The sequence below is a fragment of the Podarcis liolepis genome (assembly GCF_965112155.1).
Source record: "Podarcis liolepis genome assembly, chromosome: 5".
In the NCBI taxonomy this organism is placed as follows: domain Eukaryota; kingdom Metazoa; phylum Chordata; class Lepidosauria; order Squamata; family Lacertidae; genus Podarcis; species Podarcis liolepis.
Window position 1 is genome coordinate 39,437,847 of NC_139556.1, and position 20,296 is coordinate 39,458,142.

At 46.2% G+C, this 20,296-nt stretch overlaps 1 protein-coding gene across 1 annotated transcript; it reads left to right on the forward strand.

Moving 5' to 3' along the window:
• The first annotated feature begins 1,201 nt into the window (after positions 1 to 1,201).
• RPP30 (ribonuclease P/MRP subunit p30) lies at positions 1,202 to 18,557 on the forward strand. The gene is made up of 11 exons (XM_083505206.1): positions 1,202 to 1,331; positions 2,538 to 2,593; positions 4,404 to 4,460; positions 5,591 to 5,665; positions 7,200 to 7,271; positions 10,328 to 10,417; positions 11,117 to 11,233; positions 13,567 to 13,596; positions 14,602 to 14,639; positions 15,997 to 16,076; positions 17,520 to 18,557. The coding sequence occupies exons 1-11, from the start codon at positions 1,250 to 1,252 to the stop codon at positions 17,624 to 17,626; spliced, it is 804 nt and encodes a 267-aa protein (XP_083361332.1). The 5' UTR covers positions 1,202 to 1,249; the 3' UTR covers positions 17,627 to 18,557.
• Positions 18,558 to 20,296: the final 1,739 nt, after the last annotated feature.

Genomic DNA, 20,296 nt, shown 5'->3' on the forward strand with positions numbered 1-20,296 from the left:
GCCCCCTAGACTTAGAGATCCAAGTTGCCCTGCCCTCGCATGAAGTCTTGGGTTTGCAATTTTGGGAGAGGGGAGACTGCCTGCTGGGGAGCGGGAGGGGTGGCAAGGCCCCCTAGATTTAGAGGCCCTAGGCTTCAGCCTAACTTAGCCTATACATAAATCTGGCACTGCCGCCAATAAAGCCCACTGTCTCTTAGCCTAAGCCAACAAAATAGTTGTTGTGGGGATAAAATGGGAAGAGAGAGCTCCTTGAAGGAAAGGTGGGATATAACATAAGTGTAGGAATATAGATTATGAAACCTTCAATGAATTCCAGGGGTGTGCTTGAATTACAGGAGAGCCAGGGGGACCCTGGATACTCTACCAGTTGCAATGCTGCCTTAACTACTTTTAAAAGTGCAAGGGGGGGCGGGCAGTATGATATTGCTTTAACAGGAAAGAATGGAGTCTGTGAATGTCATTAAAGGCTGCCCTTTCCCTCTATAATTCAAGCACTGATTCCAGGGCTAGGTAAGAACCCAGAAAGCTGCCTCCCTCCAGGTCAGGCTATTCGTCCATCTAGCTTAGCATCATCTCCCAGTTTGACCAGCTCTTCAGGCTTCCAGCAGCAACCTGTCTTTATATGCAAGCTATACAGCTTTGGGTTGTAGAGCATCTCAGAGTCGTGGGTTAAAGCCCCACGTTGGGCAAAAGATTCCTGCATTGTAGGGGGTTGGAATGGGCGGCCCTTGCAACCCCCAGACCCTCCTAGTTTCCCTAGTTTCCAGAGACGTCCTTGATTTACAGAAGCCATCTCTGTTTCTGATTTGATCCTGGAATGTCCCACTTTTCCTTAGGATGTCCCTATTTTCATTGGGGAAATGTTGGAGGGTATGGAGTTACCCGACCCCCGAGCCGTCTGAAGGCAATCCTGTACTGTATATGGAATGGGTTGTTTTTTTTAAAAAATGTTTAATCTTTTATGATGCTTTTATGTGTGTTGGAAGCTGTCCAGAGAAGCTGGAGCAACCCAGTAAGATGTGTGGGGTATAAATAGTAAAGGGGCGTCCCTATTTTCATCAGAGAAATGTTGGAGGGTATGGACCCCTTCCAACTCTGCTATGATTTTAAGCTTGGGCCGTCCCACATCCCCGCCCGCTGTGAGACGGGGGCGGGGGAGAAAGAAAGGGGGCGGAAAGACTACAACTCCCAGCATGCAGCGGGGCGCCAGGGCATTAGAAGCTGCGCTTCCCCACCACGTGGCTTCAACATGGCCGAGTTTGTGGACCTGAACATTCCCCACTTGGCAGAGAAGGCGTCGCTGCAGAAGCTGGTGGAGGCGGCAGCGCACCGTGAGTGGGCAGCGGGCAAAGATCGGGCTGGGGAGGGCGGGGAATGGCTGGCTCTGCACCCCCAGCTTGGCTCTGCATGCCCCCCCCTCGCGGGTTTGGGACGCCTGCCTTGCCGCTTGTGTCGATGCTCCATGGGCGCTTTTGGAAAGGATAACGTGCGGGGTTGTGCGCGCGCGTGCCTTTGCTGCATTCTTAAATTGGGAGTAATTTTTTTAAAAAGCTATGTACAGAGTTTTTAATTGGAGTTCAAATCTTCATTCCCGTCCTCCCCACCCCCATGAGCAAGGACTTAAGCGCGCCTCTGCTCCCTCTCAGCCCGCGTGCTCAGGCTCCGATCCCCGGGGGCGCGGGGATGATCATTTTGTTCCTCGAGACGAGATGGTTCGTAAGGATCGCTGGCGACACGTTGTTGGGCAGCACTTGCCTCGGTTTGCCCAGGATTTCAGGGTCGTCCCTAAATGGTCGGATTGGGGAAGGCTCCGCACATGCGCTCAGAGCAGGAGCACAGTCCCTAACGCCGATTTTCTTTTTAAGAAGCCGAAGGAAGGCTTACTTTGATGGTACCTGAGAACTTCTGGCACACTGAAATAGACCTCGTGTTAGCTCCTCAAAATCAGCACAAGAATGATTTTTATTTTTATTTTTTGGTAGCAAGGTTTCCTAGACAAGGATAGAAGGGTAGAAATAAAACCACTACAGCCGGGGAGCTTTTTGTCTGCAGGATGTGTTTTAAGAGCTGCTCCCTTCTCCCTCCCAGACCTAAGCTGAAATATGGAACTGGTAGTTAGAGGAGATAATGTTTTTTGGGCTTCTTTTACCGGGTTACTGGCAGATCCTGTCATGCAACAAAGCTACGCTTGTTTTCGTTGTATCAAATGTGAGGAATTCTGTTTATTCATTAGAAGTATTTATACCCTGGTTTCCAGCCAAAAAAAAGTATCAGACTTTCTTATAAACAAATAAAACTAACTGCCTAACATATTCCCTGGTCTTGGACTTAGAATCTGAAAAAGACATGACACAAAAAGGAAAGGATGGAGAGGTGAGAGGAAAGCAAGCAAGCAAACTCACACAATCCTGAATAGCAATTGCTATTGTTCCTCTGAGTTGTTCATCTCTGAACATGACAACTAAATTCTATCCATTGTTGTTGTTGTTTTAATTATTATTATTATTATTAAAAATTGCCTGTGCTTTGCTTTTTAGTTGGCTATTCAACTGTTGCAATCAATTACGTCGTTGACTATGATGAAAAGAAGAAGGTAGGACTTTGTATTTTAAAACACTATAGGGGCTTGTGCAGGTGCGGCAAAGCAGACCGTTATAGAAACTTTGCTGAATTGAGAGATGACTGCAAAAGACGTAGTGGGAGGGTTTATGCTAGCAGCGATCATGCTGCTAATTACATACTATACAGGTGTCCGTTCTTCCCTCTTGTATATATACTGAACATGCAGAAGAGGAACAAGGGCACTGAATTCACTCCAGAGGCCCATGCTCACAGGGGTGTGTGTGTTAGGGGTCTTTTTCACATGCTCATTTTGCAGCTCTACCCAAATGCAGGACACGGGTGGCGCTGTGGTCTAAACATCTCGGTCTGAAAGCGAGATGAGTGCTGCAACCCCATAGTCTCCTTTGACTGGACTTAACTCTTCAGGGGTCCTTTACCTTTACCCTTTTACTTCTACCCAAATGGAGGAAGTCTTACCACCCCCCGTGTAAAAAAGGTATTGTGGTTGTAGTAGGACATCCAGATTAATGGTAATTCAACTCACACATTGGGAAATAGGCTCAGCAGTGTGAGGAGTTTTGATAAATTCTCCACCCTCCCACTCTTGTTCAGGGAATCATTTTTCTGGTTGATGGGCATGCTTACCTGGAGGTAAGCCCCACTGAACTCAGTTGGGGCTGCCACACACAAAAAGGCTGTGGCGTAGCCATAATGGCTGCTATAAGCCACTGGTCATTACCATATTTTTCGCTCTATAAGACGCACCAGACCACAAGACACACCTAGTTTTTGGAGGAGGAAAACAAGAAAAAAAACATTCTGAATCCCAGAAGCCAGAACAGCAAGAGGGATCGCTGCGCAGTGAAAGCAGCAATCCCTCTTGCTGTTCTGGCTTCTGGGATAGTTGCGCAGCCTGCATTCGCCCCATAAGACGCACACACATTTCCCCTTTTTAGGAGGGAAAAAGTGAGTCTTATAGAGCAAAAAGTACAGTAAGTGTCCATGGCAGTGACTTTCAAACATAAACACTCCCATATCGCGTGATTTCTAGCTGTGCTTCAGATTGGGTGGGAGATAAAAGTGTGCTTCGCATATGAGGAGGCTGGTGCTGAGTCTTTAAGAAAACTCTGAAATTTCATTTTGGCTGAAGTTGAACGTGCACCAGAAAACATAAATGAGCATGATCAGGACATTTGAGCCATTACTGCATTTCACTCTCGTCATCTTTCACATGAGCATGGATTTCACATTCATTAACTTTGGGAGGATTATGCCCAACTAGTGGGATGTTTATAGTACAAAAAAGGAATCGTAGGGTTGGAAGGGACCACAAGGGTCATTTAGTGCCAGATTTCTTTTTTGCCCAACATAGGGCTCAACTGACTGAGCTACCCCAGCCAGTCTGAGTGCTTCAGTGGGTCTGATCATAAATGTGTCTGTATAAGCCCTGATTTTCTTACATGTTTATATGCTGTTAGAGTTTCCTAGTTAGAAGCAAAAAAGCTGACTTGAAGCTGCAATCCTATACGCTCTTACTGGGATCAAATGCTATTAAACCCAATTGGACTCAGAAGCAAATAGACAATGTATAGGAATGCACTTTAAATGTAAGTCTTCACGACAAAGCCTTGTGCAACATATGTTTGTCAGGAGCTCTGGAATTTGGCCCACCTGATACTTCTCCAGTCCAGCAAGCACAATGTATAAAAGATCCCATTCATCTTAGTTTGGTTGCTACTTTACATCATTGTGTGTGTTTTTTTTTAAAAATAGCTTCCTAGCTTTTGCTTACATGCTTCATTTAAAACAACTAAGCATGTTTGTGTGTTGTTTATTTCCAGGAAATTGTCAAGCCATTGTCTCCCAAAGAATTGTTTACAGCCCTGCCTCTTGTACAGGTATGTCCAGATGTGTTTTACTAGCTATAATTTGTTCTCAAGGACATGTTTAGAGTATCTATTGAAGGCAGTGATGTGGGTTTTCGGGATAACTTTTTTCTGTGGGGAATTTTTCTGGAAGTCATTTGCATCAAAACATTTCCTATGTTCCTTATTTGACTTACGTACTTCCTTTGAGATTTATTGTTGCTATTACTTAAAACGTGGAAATAGTAGTAGCAGCAGCTGTACATTTTAGTACTGACTATGCAAAGAATCCTGGGAACTGTAGTTTCTTAAGGGTGCTGAGAGGTGTTGGGAGACAGAGCTGCATCTGATGGGAGGGCGTTCCACAAGGTGGGCGCCACCACCGAAAAGGCCCTCTGCCTGGTTCTCTGTAATTGACTTCTCGCAGTGAGGGAACCACCAGAAGGCCCTTGGCGCTGGATCTCAGTGTCTGGGTAGAACAATGGGGGTGGAGACACTCCTTCAGGTATACTGGGCCAAGGCCATTTGGGACTTTAAAGTCAACACCAACACTTTGAATTGTGCTTGGAAATGTACTGGGAGCCAATGTAGGTCTTTCAAGACTGGTGTTACGTGGACTCTGTGGCCGCTCCCAGTCAACAATCTAGCTGCCGCATTCTGGATTAGTTGTAGTTTCTGGGTCACCTTCAAAGGTAGCTCCACGTAGAGTACATTGCAACAAGGAAGCAGGGGGGTAATTAGCAGAAATGGTCAACTGTCTCACTTTCCATTGATGGGTTGCAATTTAAGGGTAATTCTGAGTGAAGTTGTTAGAAGTGGGCTTGTAAGCAAGGAGCTGCTTAACTGCAGCAGTTATAAGCGTCTTTAGTGAAAAGTAACAGAGTCTTCTCCACCAGGAGCAGCGTCCTTGAGTCCTCGGTGTAAGGGCTTATTACTTGACTATGAACAGCACAGTTATAGCCCTTTTGTCTGACTAAAAATAGACCTTGGTTGCCAACACTCCTGACGAATTAAAGAAAGGGCAAAGATACAAGATTTGTGTGGGCACCAATTTTGAACACAGCATCATTCTTCATTTTTGTATTAATGATGAGTAGGAGGCATGTTGCCAAGGTTTCTGTTTCACTCCTTTTCTTCACGGCTGCTTCTCTTCTTCTTTGCAGGGGAAATCCAAGCCAATTAAGATTTTATCGAGGCTAACACTTGTTGTTTCTGATCCATCGCACTGCAATATTCTAGTAAGCTTATGATGCAGTTCACAACCTTTTCTATTTCACAGAAAGAAGAAGAAGAGTGGCTTAAAATCTGTTGTGCTTTATAGTGATAGACTACAACTCTGCTGTAGGGGACGTGGGTGGCGCTGTGGGTTAAACCACAGAGCCTAGGACTTGCCGATCAGAAGGTCGGCGGTTCGAATCCCCGCGACGGGGTGAGCTCCCGTTGCTCTGTACCTGCTCCTACCAGCCTAGCAATTCAAAAGCACATCAAAGTGCAAGTAGATAAATAGGTACCACTCCAGCGGGAAGGTAAACAGCATTTCCGTGCGCTGCTCTGGTTCGCCAGAAGCAGTTTAGTCATACTGGCCACATGACCTGGAAGCTGTACGCCGGCTCCCTCGACCAAGAAAGCGAGATGAGTGCCGCAACCCCAGAGTCGGTTACGACTGGACCTAATGGTCAGGGGTCCTTTACCTTTACCTTACAACTTTGCTGACCTCTGGAACTCTCTTCCACGAGAAATTTGAATGACCCCCAATGTCTAAATTTGTAGTTTTTTAAAAGTCTAGTCAAATTTGCAGACAGTGAAGAAAATCCATGGAACATCACCACCACCTTCATAAATGTCTACCAAAGTTACTAGTTCACAATATAATTTTACTAGTTTGCCTGCCAGCACATCTTTTAGTTGTTTATGGAAGAAATGTCACACTGGCAATCTGGGGGGGGGGGGGGACAGCAATAAAAACTTCTGTATTTGGCCATTTGAAGACACTAACTTCCCTCAGGAAAATGGTTGCCTACAAGTCAACCTTGTGCTGAAGAAGAAGCAGCTTCAGCTTTTTGTAGCTGAAATCAGTCAGGGCATCTCCCTCCCAGGCCAGATGAAAAAAGGCCTACATCTAGCCAATGTTGGATGGATCAACTGGCAATCTGGCTTCATGAGCAGTGGAAAAACTGGCCTCGCTTGCGCACCATGGTAAACCAAATTTACCATGGTTTACTTGGTAAGCCAAATTTACCAGGACTGTTCAAATTTGCCCACTCAGAGGCGTTCAAGCCTGATTTGCTTGCCTCCAGTTCTGTTAGCACAGCGACAGCGCAGGAGCCAAGTCAAGGTTTGGCTTAGTGTATCATCCGAACCTGGTATCATGGTTAAAGTGTCTCTTCCTCAACCACGATCTATAGCCAAGGTTTGTAGTCTTAGCAGTGAGCTCTTCTCTGGGAGCCAACATGCTTGAAAACAGCATTTTCCCCTATGGAGAGAAAGTAGTTTGTATTCTAAACTCTTCCCCCAGCGCTTTGAATGCAAATTGCTTTCTCAGGAGAGAGGAACGCACTCCATTTGTCAACAGGGCATTCCCCCCCCCCTTTAAAAAGTGCATTGGGTTTAAAGTGCTGGAGGAGACACGTTGGCTACAAGCAGCTTCTTCCAGTCCCTTCAGTTACAGTTCTCTGCTGAGATGGGCTATGGCCAGGCTTAAAGCACCAGCTTAAATGGCTAGTCTGAAAAATGTTTTTTTTAATGTTACACTTTTTCTTTTTTCTGCCCTAGAGATCGACATCTACCAACATAAAATTTTATGACATCTTTGCTGTGTTTCCTAAGACTGGAAAACTCTTTCATGTAAGTTTTAAAAATTGCTTCTCCCCCCACCGCCCCCCAAGCATTTTAATTGTGAAGGAAGTTGCAAAAACTCAGAAGCCGCTAATGGCACTGCTAATGCCTGATCTCACTCTTTATTTCTTCATGTGGTGTAGTTGCTGCTGTGGATCACAGGTCTGCCAATGGGCAGCTCAGTGATTGATGCCCAAGAGCAGGGGTCAGCAAACCTTTCCTGGAGGGGGCCAGTCCATGGCCAGACCTTGCGGGGGGAGCCAGAATATATTTTGGAAAAAAAGAATGAATGAATTCCTATGCCCCACAAATAACCCAGAGATGCATTTTAAATAAAAGCACACATTCTACTCATGTAAAAACACACTGATTCCCGGACCGTCTGGCCGATTTAGAAGGCGATTGGGTCAGATCCGGCCCCTGGGTAGTTTGCCTACCCATGCCCAAGAGTGACTCTCCCCAAGGCACTTGCAGATTATTGACTCGCTCTGTGTTTTCGCTAAGACGGGCCCTCCGAAAGCTGCTTGCCTGTCAGTCATCTGACATCACAATGATGTCAGATGACCCAAAGGGACATTTTTCCTTGGTGGCCACAGCTCAAGCTGCATCTGATGAGGAAGACTGGAGGAAGACTTCCTGGACTGGACATAACAAAAAACTGTAGCCGGACATGTGCTTCCTTCATATTGGCTTAGTAAGCCAAGATACTGTTGTCCAAACACATTTGTGAGGGGCTTTGAAGTGTTCAAAGTGCTATATCGGGCTGGGAAGTCTTGGGCCTACAGGCCACATTTGGCCCTTCAGACCTCGTATCCAGACCTCGTATCCAACGGCCTTCTCTCTAGGCTACCCCTTCACTTCTCTGCCCTCCTCAAGGGCCTTGAACTGTGAGAATGACTCTTGTTTGCTCTCCTGCATGAGAATCTCTGATGTAGCCTGTTCTACAGAGGTTGGAGTCATGTCCATTGTCCCAGCCTTTTGTCTTTCCCGCTGCAAGAAGGTTTATACCCACAAAGGGAATGCATCCCGCAGGGTTACATGCATGCTACTACTGCTTCTTGTAGTGATTGACAAGCAGGGATCTAATGGAGATTTCTGTTCTTTCTGATGTGAGGAGAGATTTCACTGAACGATGCTTCTTGGGTGAATGCCAAGGCAAGAGAAAAAATACTGCTATTATTTATCTAGCAACAATATGGGGTTTTTAAACTGTAAACGTACAACAGTTGCACACTGGGACAGGAACTAGTTGGGTTTTCAAGTGGTATATTTGGTATGGAGAGTAGTCCTGTATCCAGCAGATGGCAGTGTTGCCTCTTGTTAAAGGAAGGAAATAATTTTTTTCCAGAATAATAGGCCACATTTCAGCATTCTTCCCACCTTGCCCTCACCCCTACCCCAAGGTTTTCTTTTCTCTGCATACTTAGTATTTTAAATCCCTACAAATCATGGAAAAATCGAGAGTTTGTACAAAAGCCAGTGGTTAAGTTTTCTTTTCTAACATCAGCGTTCTGGACGAATGTTGGCCAGCTTTGCTGTTGCTGCAGTTTGAAGAACTCCCTTTCTTGTGGGTTTTGTATCCCTGGCTGATGCAGATTCTGTTTAAGATTCCTTTTGATGGTGTGAATGTTGCCACGGTTTCAAGAACGGAATCAGCTGGGTTTTCTTTCTGGTGTCAAGGAAATTGCTAGCTGTCGAGCTTTAACACTGCCCTAGACACTCTCTGAGGGTCCTTGGACAAACTACATCCTCTGTCCTAGCCTCTCTTTTGCAATGCTGTCCTGCCTTACAGGGTTATTGTAAGGATCACTGTATGTGACGCTCAAGAGGGGAAAGCCCATAGATATACTACGTTTTGATATTATATGAAGGGAGTGTATGTGCTTTCCAAATTCCAGAGAACATAACCTTTTTTAGTTGGATTCCTCCTTTGCATTCCTTCGTCTCAGTTAGACTACCTTCCCCAAAGTTTTGGGACTCGTGAGGAATGTGTGATGGGGGGTGGTAAACGGATATTCCTAAGGGCTGCAGCTCAGTGAGGTGTTCAAAGAGAACCTCCCTCATCTTTTGGCTCAGAAATATTCCTTCCTTCCTCTCAGCAGTTAGAGGCACTGATAGTTTGCCCCAGGGTTTTACATACCATCATTAAACGTATGAGATCTCTGCTCTTTGAATGCTGCTCTGATTAACCCCTTTCCGCCCTGACCTCAACATGCAATGCTGGAAGAATACACTAGGTCCATTGCAGGGATGAAGAACCTGTGGTCTCCAAGGTGCTGTTGGGCTTCGTTTAGTTTATATACCGCTTCACACGTCAACAGAAATCTCTAAGCAGCTTGTATATCTCCACAAAATGGTGCCAATATAAGAAATACAATTCGGATTCTGCATTCTGTACCTCACAGCAGTTCCACATTTTAAGTAACGTAATTAAACAACAATAAATGTTTTTAGACAATGTACATTTGTAAAGACAACTTAAGAGCCACAAAAGCAGATCCTGTGGAAAACATCAAAATGCAGCATAATTATAGTATAATATCTTGGAAATCTCGTACGTCTTATAAAAAGAAACACATAATCATACCGTCTCCAAAATCACATACACATTCACAGTACACAAAACTATAACGTAAACATAACAGCCCCCACATACACTTGATTCAACCATTGGGCTCTCTGTACGCCCACCCAATCTACTCAGTTCTCGCTTCAATGAAACCCTTAAATTTTCAACTAAGAATAATCAACATACGGAATAGAAGCAATCCAGTAAAACCGCTTATTTCCATCCTATGAAGATGGGAGCTGACAATTTTGGCTAGGACTGATGGGAGCTACCATTCAACCATGCCTAGAAGGCCACAGCTTTCCCCATCCCTGGTCTGGAGTAGAGTCCTTGGGTGCTAACTCTTTCCTTGATTATTGGGCAACAATTGCTTTCCTGTCAGCTATTCTGCTGCAGGGCACAATACTAGAACTTGTAGGGAAACTATGCAAGTATGTCAGTGTCCGCCTTTTTTTTTTAAAAAAAGTAACCCTCTGCTTTCAAATTTGCAATACAGGTGGCCTGCACAACCTTAGACGTAGATATTGTGTGCATCAACGTAACAGAAAAGCTGCCGTTCTACATTAAGAGACCCTCTGTGAATGTGGTAAGGTGGCCTGCAAATGTCGTGCGCAGTCCTGACATTCCTCTTCTTTCTCCTTATGTTTTTCTGCTTGTCCGTTAACAGTTTTGTCCTCTGTGGAGAAGCAGGTCAGGTATCATGTTAGAAACACAGATATATAAGCCCAGGCACCCAATGGATTCTTAAATCAGGGTTACAGTTGCCAAAACGGAATGCCTAGTTGCACATTTGGGGGCCAGGCAGCTCAAAATTTGTATTTTTCAATAAGACATTTTTGGTTCCTGAAATTCATTCTGATTGGGCAGGTAAAATATAATGGATAGAAATCTACAGTAATTAAGCAGTATATAAATAGCATTAATTAATTAACAAGGTGGGCATGTACTTTTGTGGCACTGCTTGGACTTTTATACACCCTGCCAAAATCGAAATTCTCCTGTTAAAAAAAAAACCAGAACAAGCAATACCAGATCTGCAGAGGCGTGGAATTGCCAAACACTTTACAGTTTGGAAATCCCAAGTGCGTTTTTTATGTTATGTGTATCAGAGGAGGAGGAGGGACTTTTGCTTTTGTAGAGAGCCATTAACTTTGTCCCACTGGGTGCCTCTGCTTTTTGGAGGAGATGAGACAGTGGGTAAACACATCAATAATATACAATAGCTGTGAGACGTTGACTGTGTCACACTCCCTTCAGCTTCTGTTTGTTTTTCTTTCATGTGAAGGCAATAGATCGAGGCATCTACTTTGAACTTATTTATGTGCCTGCCATCAAAGACTCCACAATGAGGAGATACACGGTTTCAAATGCGCTCAGCCTGATGCAGATCTGCCGAGGGAAGGTGAGGCTCAAAATGAGCAGGTTTGCCCCACTTCTTTTTCGTCAGAACTTTTTTTCCCCCTTCCAGTTAATGTTGTTTTGAATTAAGAATAGGCAGCTTGAACTGTTCCCCTTTTCCTTCTGTTGGTCTTCGATTACCGCAGCAAAAGATCATTGTTTGAGAGCTCGGTGTGACTGATATGTTTCTGACTTTGGAAACTTTCTCGGGAAAGCTGTGGAACTCCTGAAGGAGGGCAGACTATTAACATCAGATTGCCTGTTGAAGGAAGGGGAGAGGGGTCACTGCCCCTTAACAAGAGTGTCTTCTCAGCAGAATTTGGGCCATCCTAAAACAGGAGCCTTGAAATGCTCTTTGGGGCTCGGGGGGGAGAGGCTTCAGGAAGAGGATGCTTTTTATTAGCCTCTGTGAAACCTTCCCTCTCTGTCAGAACAGAACCTCAGCACTTTATGGCTATTTTTTGGCGTGGGGGAGGTTGTGGAGAGTAAGAGAAAGAAAAGAGGTCCTCCATCGCTCTCTTTCCTACCTATTTAAAACAGGAAAGTGTTTGGGGCTGCTGTTGTTGTTTTAACTGCATGGTGCATACATAGCCTGCTGCCGTCCTAAGAGTAATCCACAACTTTGGGAGATTATAAGACTTGAGTAGGGGACCTTAGGCCCTTCAGATGCTGCTGAACTATAACTCCCATCAGCCCCTGCAAACATGGCCGGTGACCAAGGATGATGGGGATTGTAGTTCAGCAATATCTGGGGGACCCAGTGTTCCCCACCCCTTCTCAAGTAGACCAACCCCTCCCCCTTTTCTTCTGCTTCAGCTAAGATGCTAAATATTGCATAGGCCCTGAAAGCCACAGAGAATGGGTCCTGTGCTTCTTACTTTTATTGGCAGACCAATATTTGTCTGCATGCCTGTGGGGTCAGCGAAGTTCTGTCTTGTGTGGGTGGGGGCCCATTTCATCCCCAGCTGATGGGCCCCAGACTACCACCCCCCCTGCCCATGACAGGCAAAAGCAGAATGGGTGCTTGTCTTGTTCATCATTTTGTTCTTGCCGGTCGTGGATGTTGTGGTTTTGAATTAGGATGAGTCAGGTTTGCATGAAATAATGTAACCTATCCCAGTTTTTTTCTGAGAATACACTGGTGCCCCGCAAGACGAATGCCTCGCAAGACGGAAAACTCGCTAGACGAAAGAGTTTTCCGTTTTGGAGGTGCTTCGCAAAACGAATCTCCTATGGGATTGCTTCACAAGACAAAAATGTATTGCGAGTTCCTGCGGGGGTTTTTTCCCTCCCCCCTTTTTCTAAGCCGCTTATCAGCTGATCCGATAAGCTGATAAGCCGCTAATAGCGCTAATCCGCTAATCTGTCAATGGGCTTGCTTCGCAAGACGAAAAAAACGCTAGACGAAGAGAATCACAGAACGGATTCTTTTCGTCTTGCGAGGCACCACTGTATATTCTCCAAAGTCTATGCCATGTTTTTTATTATTTATAGCCCACTGTTCCCTCCTGGAGCTCTGAAGCAGCATACAGTCATACCTCGGCTCCCAAACGCCTTGGGAGTTAAGCGTTCCAGCTCCCCAACGATTGAAAACCGGAAGTGAGTGTTCTGGTTTTCAAACGTTCTTTTGGAAGCCGAATATCTGACAGGGCTTCCGCTGCTTCCGATTGGCTGCAGGAGCTTCCTGAAGCCAATCAGAAGCCGCAATTTGGCTTCCGAACATTTTGGAAGTCGAACGGACTTCCGGAACAGGTACGGCTGTATATGGGTTCTGCCCCACCCACCCCAACACATAGGCATGTACATACACGCACTATTTTATCCTTACGACAACCCTGCAAGGTAGTTTAGGCTAAGCGAAAGTCACAGCCCCAAAGTCACCCAGTGAACTTCATGACTAAGGAGGGCTTTGAACCCTGGCCTATTAACTGCTACTTCACCTCTCAAATCTCTGCAGCACATTGACTCGGTCCAAGCACCTTAAGAGGATCCTGATTCAGGTGCACTATAGCAGTGTCTTGGTTTGATTAATCACCAATATTGCATTATTTCCTTGTCTTGCCCTTTCCCCTGTGCCCACAGGACTTGTCCCCACCCCCCGGTGTTCTTCATTAGTTTGTGAGGAAGGTGCATATGGCATGTTTGCTTCCCAGTGAGATCTGCACATTGAATTGTGCACTGCAATGCACAAGGCTGCTCAGAGGGTGGGTGTGTATATATAATGTGCCGTTTTGTGTCCACATGGTGGTTCTGCATTGGGGAAAGCCTTTTGAAGAAGAAAGAGAATGCCTTCAGAAACTTCCACTAATTAGTTTTTTGTGTTGCCTTATTTCCTAGAATATAATTTTATCCAGTGCAGCAGAAAAGGTAAGTGTGTGTGTGTGTGTGTGTGTGTGTGTGTGTGTGTGTGTGTAGTCCTGCAGTGACTAATGGGTGCTTCACATTCGTGCTTCATTGGAGGACTTGGGTTGCCTACAGAAAATCCTGGGTTCAATCCATGGCATCTTCCATTAGAACTGGGGTTGCTTTCTAAAATCCTGGAGAGCTGCTTCCAAGTCATTGAAAACAATACTGAGCTAAATGTGCCAAGGATCTGACTCTGGTAGCTTCCTGGGTTCCTTTTGAATGATCATCCCTTTGTATTTATCTTTTGCTAACCAAGCAGCATTTGCACACACATGTCTTCCCACACACTCCATTTCGTTTGGGGAAACTCACATAACCTTTACCTAAAATTTCTTTGGTTTTTTTCTAGCAACTCCTAGGCACGGCTAATCCCTGGTCATTGACCAGGCAGACTCAGACCAATGGGGTTGGGAGTTCAGCATCATTTGGGGGCCCAAGGGCGAAGAACACTGCCCTAGCGTATGTTGTTGTTGTTTAGTCGTTTAGTCATGTCCGACTCTTCGTGACCCCATGGACCAGAGCACGCCAGGCACTCCTGTCTTCTACTGTCTCCCGCAGTTTGGTCAAACTCATGCTGGTAGCTTCGAGAACACTATTGAACCATCTTGTCCTCTGTCGTCCCCTTCTCCTTGTGCCCTCCATCTTTCCCAACATCAGGGTCTTTTCCAGGGAGTCTTCTCTTCTCATGAGGTGGCCAAAGTATTGGAGCCTCAGCTTCACGATCTGTCCTTCCAGTGAGCACTCAGGGCTGATTTCCTTCAGAATGGATAGGTTTGATCTTCTTGCAGTCCATGGGACTTTCAAGAGTCTCCTCCAGCACCATAGTTCAAAAGCATCAATTCTTCGGCAATCAGCCTTCTTTATGGTCCAGCTTTCACTTCCATACATCCATACATTCCATACACTTCCCTAGCGTATACAATTGTTTATTTGTCACATGCATAATGGCTTTCTCTTCCATTGCAGCCTCTACAACTACGAGGTCCGTACGATGTGGCGAACCTGTATCCTTTTCAAGTGTGTTTGTTAGGACCTTCAGAACTTCGCTGCCTGAGATACAGCCGTTAGCCTCTCCTTGGAAGGGTAAAACTGTCAGCAGCAGAATGCTCATAAATGATCGTGCTTTTTGTGAGAGGAGTGAAAGGTCAGTTTGTTTGGAGAGGAAATAATGCAAGAGAGCCCAGAGACAAGGAAGGGCTGTGTAGCGATGGCAGGAGACAAGGTGTGAAGCTGAAGCAGTGCTAGGAGGGTAAGAAAGTAGCTGAAAGAAATGGAGGAGGAAGACAAAGCAGTGATTTGAAAAGGAGGGTGTCTGCAAAGGGTGGTGTAGAGGAAGCACGAAGCTGAGAAAGAGATGGACTAGGGAGGGAAGGGGGAAATCATCTCCTGGGGTTTTCTTGCACGGTGAGCCAAATGGGTCCTGGCTGACCGTGGACCTTCAGGATTCAGCAAGGACATATTGATAGTTTGGGGTTGGGAGTAACATTCAACATTTTCTCTTTTAAAAGCCTTTTTTTCAAACAATACAATCCATACACAGATATAACAAAGTGGAAAACAGAAGAGCCAACCCATAATATTACTAGAATAATGGGCAAGGGTTGCCAATTAAGATAAGGCATTATAAGAAAGTTTAGAACATCCCCACTCCAGTGCCTCAAGATTCCTTTTTGTTGTTGGGCAGCCAATAAATAGAACAGTCTCCCAATGCCTTTGTGTGCCTGTAAATGCTGCAGATATATATTCTTCTACACTCGGTGGTCGTATACTAGCTTACTGTAGTCATACGGAATGTTAAGAGACTGGAACCACGGGTATCTAGTGCTGGTGTTTCGGTTCTGATGTTTGGTTGTTGCATCAAAAATACTAAATGAACAGAAAGATCCCAACCTGCCTAGCTATCCTTGAAAATGAATCTGTATTTAAACACCTGTGACCAGAGAAGCAGCTAAGTGGTTCAGATCGTTGTTTGGAATATAGTGCCACAACCACTCCAAGTTAAAATATTGGTGTGGCCAACCTGTGGCCCTCTAGAATGATGATGCTGTCCGTGCTGCCTGGGAGCTGGAGACAAGTAGCAATGGATGGTGGAAGTTGTGGTCTTGACAACATCAGGAGGGCTGCAGATTCCCCACCCCTTTAATTTGACAAACACTTTTGTCAGACAGGTTATTCTGATTTCCGTCCTCACAATATCTGGGGAGCTGAGAGTGATTTGAACATGCTGAACTTTGACAACTTCAGTACTCTGTCCTATGTGCCACAGTAGCTTTCGTAGGTTGGTAGAGGAGCTGTGCTTAGCTATGCCTCAAGCATGTTTTGCCCTCTTTGTGCTTGAATATCCTTAACGAAAGTGGAAAGAGGGTGGCTGTTTGGCCTGTCTGAAAGCAATGCCAAGGCAGCAGTTTCTACGAATGGCCGAGCAGTCCTGCTTCATGGAGGTAAGCTGGAACAGTAACTGGGATAACGAACGTATTTGCAAGAATGTCCAAAGTTAATAAATCTGAAGAAGTGTGCATGCACACCGAAGCTCATACCAAGAACAAACTTAGTTGGTCTCTAAGGTGCTACTGGACATTGTATGTTTAAGTATTTCTACTGCGTCATAGCAACACGGCTACCTACCTAAATCTAAGCAATGTTTTCATAATGTCTATTTAAAAAGTGCAATGTGGGCTTATTAAATATTATATTATATATTAAAATCACAGGGAGGAAATAGTATACCTGCGCTAATGTAAAACTAGCTTTATTTATTTATAGTATTTCTACCCGCTCGTCAATAAATGTGTTCAGTCCCAAAGCAGGGAACAGAAGTCATAGGAAAAGTCATTGGGGGGGGCAAGATACATAAATTACAAAATCGTATAAACAGGTCCAAGAAACAATTTAACCATCTACCATAAGGTAAACAAGCAAAACTACAGCATCAAAATTATTTCCAATTTAACCAAACACCTAGGTAAAAGTAAATAAAACATTCAAGCAGATTGAAACAGAATAAACAACCGGTGGTTTGAGCAGCAGTTCCCACCCGATTTTCCCACTTAATGCAGCCCAACCGTTCCTTCTCTGTCCATCACACAAAGTGGGCCGCACTCTGTGCCAACAGATTCTCACTCTGTGGCTTTTGAGTAGCTTAACATCTTTCCCCCACACCCTCCACCCATCCAGGCCCTCACCCTGAGTGGTATAAATGGTGACAGAGCACCTTTTCTGGTTTTGTTGCAGTTCGGCATTTAAAACGCCGTGTTCCCTAGACTAGGATTGCTTGGCAAGATGCACTCAGAAGTTGTTGGAGCACGGCTCCCCTCATCTGTGACGTTTGGGAAGTTTTAGAGTCCCAATGACAGCTAGAGCGCCACAGGTTCCTGGCCTAGACTACCGTCCTGGATGAGCAGGGGATGTGTCAGCACTGCCTTCATTTAAATGATTCCAAATTAGTGCTTTGACTTTATAGGTCTGCGGAGCTCGGGAGTGTGCAGAATGTTTTGTGCTGAACAAGTTTCTAGAGCATCTTGCAAGAGCCAGTTGAGTTGCCCTGTTCACCTGCCCAATTAATGATGCAAAGGCTGCCTGTCTTGCCTAGTTATAGCTGACATACCTGTATGGGTCTGTTCATGTGCCGCATTTCATCTGCTCAATATCTATCTGGTCCCTTTTTTGATAGCAAAACGCTGTCATGATAGTGATGGTGGCAGTTGCAGGTGGTGGATCAGCTCCCTTAGTTGTACAGGTCTCCTTGGTTGAAGTCGTTATAGCACAGTGGTGTGGAGCCCTTGCCTTGTTCACTTAGCTGTGCCTCGTTCCGAGTGCCATTTTGCAAGCCAGCAGCTTGTGATTCGGGGATCCTTTCTAAATGTCTCCCTCCGTTTTGATTTCAGAAGCCCGGAAGACTGCCTCTGGCGTAGTGTACACCAAGAAAAAAACTCGAACCACGGAGGAAGATGAGACTACTCCAGTCAGTAAAAAAGCCAAGATGGCTTTGTGACAAGAAGGCTCTTTTCAGGGGAGCCATCAACCCCCCAAACCTCTAAAATACCTCAGTTGCGTGGCTTGATAAGAATAGGGTGCTTTACGATTTGACAATTCATTGTGGGTAAGCCTCAGTGGAGCGACTTGACTGTGGACACCAGGGCAGAAGATAATGTTCCATGGCTTCCCATTGGAATAGGAATGGGAGATTACAGACACTCTTTTATGATGAAGCCTTTTGTACTGAAGACTTGCTTTATTTTTTACCAACCCTTTTGTTTGGTAAGTTTCTAGGACTCGAATCTCCCCAGATGCGTAATCACCTGATCACGATCAAATCAGTTCGTGCACGCACACACAAATGATTGCAGAGTTTTCCTGGCACCTGACCACCGAATTAAAGTCACAGGTTGCAACTGTGAATTCCAAACTGCGGAGCTGTGAGCGTATACTATTGTTTGTGCCCGGGGAAAGAAGTTGCATACTCTTGCAGTGGGAGCTGAAGTTATAAGTTTGCTAACCATACCTTGTGTGTGTGTGTGTATAGTAGGGAGACCTGACCATCTGGAACATTTTGGGCAACGTGCATTAGGGTGCCGTACAACTAGAGTGGTTTCCATCGCTGTTGCTTCTACGTTTTTAGCTGTTTGTGGAACAGCAACAAACCTGCTTCACCACTGGTAAATTTCAATGTTTTTCTTTAGCATGGTCTGCCATTTTCCTATCCACACCAGTGGATGGACCGCAGCTGAGTGTAGTATCCATTGCCTGATGTATTTGTTCCCCCCTCAAAACTATTTGAACATGCACAATGGTTGTTTCACATCCTGAGCAAGGGGCCATTTTGTTTGTTTGTTTATTCCCCACCCCAGCCACTCTGAGTGGCTCCCAACAGAATATTGAAACCACTATAAAAGATCAAACATTAAAAACTTCCCTAAACAGGACTGGTTTCAGGTGTCTTCTAAAAATCAGATAGTTGTTTATTTCCTTAACATCTGATAGGAGGGCGTTCCACAGGGCAGGCGCCACCACTGAGAAGGCCGTCTGCCATTGACTAACAAGATTGTTGCCTACGCATGTAAGACACAGCTTACTTTCTGCCCAGCTGAAACTCCAACAGCCATCTTCACCTTGACGGGAACAAGAGAATTAAGACTTGGCTGGTGCTTTCTGTCTCATTACCTTGGAATGTCTATTCTTCCACGTGATGCCCTTTTATCTTCAGTTTCCTAAGGCACGGCTGTAATTGGCTTTCTCCCCAAAGGTGTGTGTGTGAGGGGGAAGAGAAGTTCTAAGAGCTTTTCTTTTTATTGCGTTAAATTAAAGGTTTGAATTAAAAGGAGCTGCTCGTTATGACACTAGCATAACTGTGCTCTGGAACACAGGTTGCTGTCCAAAGGAGACAGAGTGGGGGAGGGTGGGCAGAGGCGATTTCATGCAGAGAAGGGATGATTAGCAGGAAAGTGCCGCTTTTCTTCCAACTAGGATCCAAGGCCAGAAGCAAGCCTTCCCAGGAGGAAATCAAGTGAGGGTAGGTCAGGCTTCCTCAACCTTGGTCCTCCAGATGTTTTGAGACTACAATTCCCATCATCCTTGACCACTAGTCCTGCTAGCTAGGGATCATGGGAGTTGTAGGCCGAAAACATCTGGAGGGCCGAGGTTGAGGAAGCCTGGGATAGGTGATTTTGGAAGGGAGTGCTCAGCCCTGTTCCTTCTGCTTCTCCATTTTAAATTGCCCCTAATTCTCCTCTCAGCACCAATGTACCGTATTTTTCGCCCCATAGGACGCACTTTTTTGCCTCCAAAAATGAAGGGGAAATGTGTGTGTGTCCTATGGGGCGAAAGCAGGCTTTCGCTGAAGCCTGGAGAGCGAGAGGCATCGGTGCGCACCGACCCCTCTCGCTCTCCAGGCTTCAGGAAGCTATCTGCAAGCCCGGCGGGAGTTCCCGCGGGCTCACAAGGCTTGCAGGCAGCAGCCTGACGCCCCTGCGAGTGTCCGCAAGCCTTGCGCGCCCGGCAGGAGATCCCGCCGAGCGCGCAAGGCTTGGGGCGGCAGCATGTCGCCCGAAGCACGGGGAGCCCTCCGGAGGGCTCCCCGTGCTTTGGGCAAGTGTCCGCAAGCCTTGCGTGCCCGGCAGGAGGTCCCGCCGAGCGCGCGAGGCTTGGGGCGGCAGCCTGTTGCCCGAAGCACGGGGATTCCTCCGGAGGGCTCCCCGTGCTTCGGACGAGTGTCCGCAAGCCTTGCGCGCCCGGCAGGAGGTCCCGCCGGGTGTGCGAGGCTTGGGGCGGCAGCCTGCAGCCCGAAGCACGCGGAGCCCTCCGGAGGGTGCCCCGTGCTTCAGGCAGGTGTGCGCAAGGCTTGGGGCGGCAGCCGCGGCGGGGGGGAATAATTTTTTTTTTATTCATTCCCCCCCAAAAAACCCCGAGGTGTGTCCTATGGGCCGGTGCGCCCTATAGGACGAATAATACGGTATGCTCTCTCCGAAATTTGTATATTCTAGCACAGGGGTCTGCAACCCGCGCCTCCGGAGCCGCATGTGGCTCTTTTACACCTTTGCCGCGGCTCCAGGACGGATACTAGCGAGGGGAGGAGGCGCATTGTGCGCCCCGACACTCCCCACTGTGGCGGGCGCTGTACTGGCTGTGACGTCGCATGGGGGCGATGCGTGCGTTAGTCACGCAC

Bases quoted from the DNA above. Each gene is read 5' to 3' on its own strand.
- RPP30 (XM_083505206.1), top strand. From the start codon at position 1,250: ATGGCCGAGTTTGTGGACCTGAACATTCCCCACTTGGCAGAGAAGGCG. The intron at 5,666-7,199 runs GTAAGCTTATGA...TTTCTGCCCTAG, and splicing joins CATCGCACTGCAATATTCTA to AGATCGACATCTACCAACAT. The intron at 13,597-14,601 runs GTAAGTGTGTGT...CTTCCATTGCAG, and splicing joins TATCCAGTGCAGCAGAAAAG to CCTCTACAACTACGAGGTCC.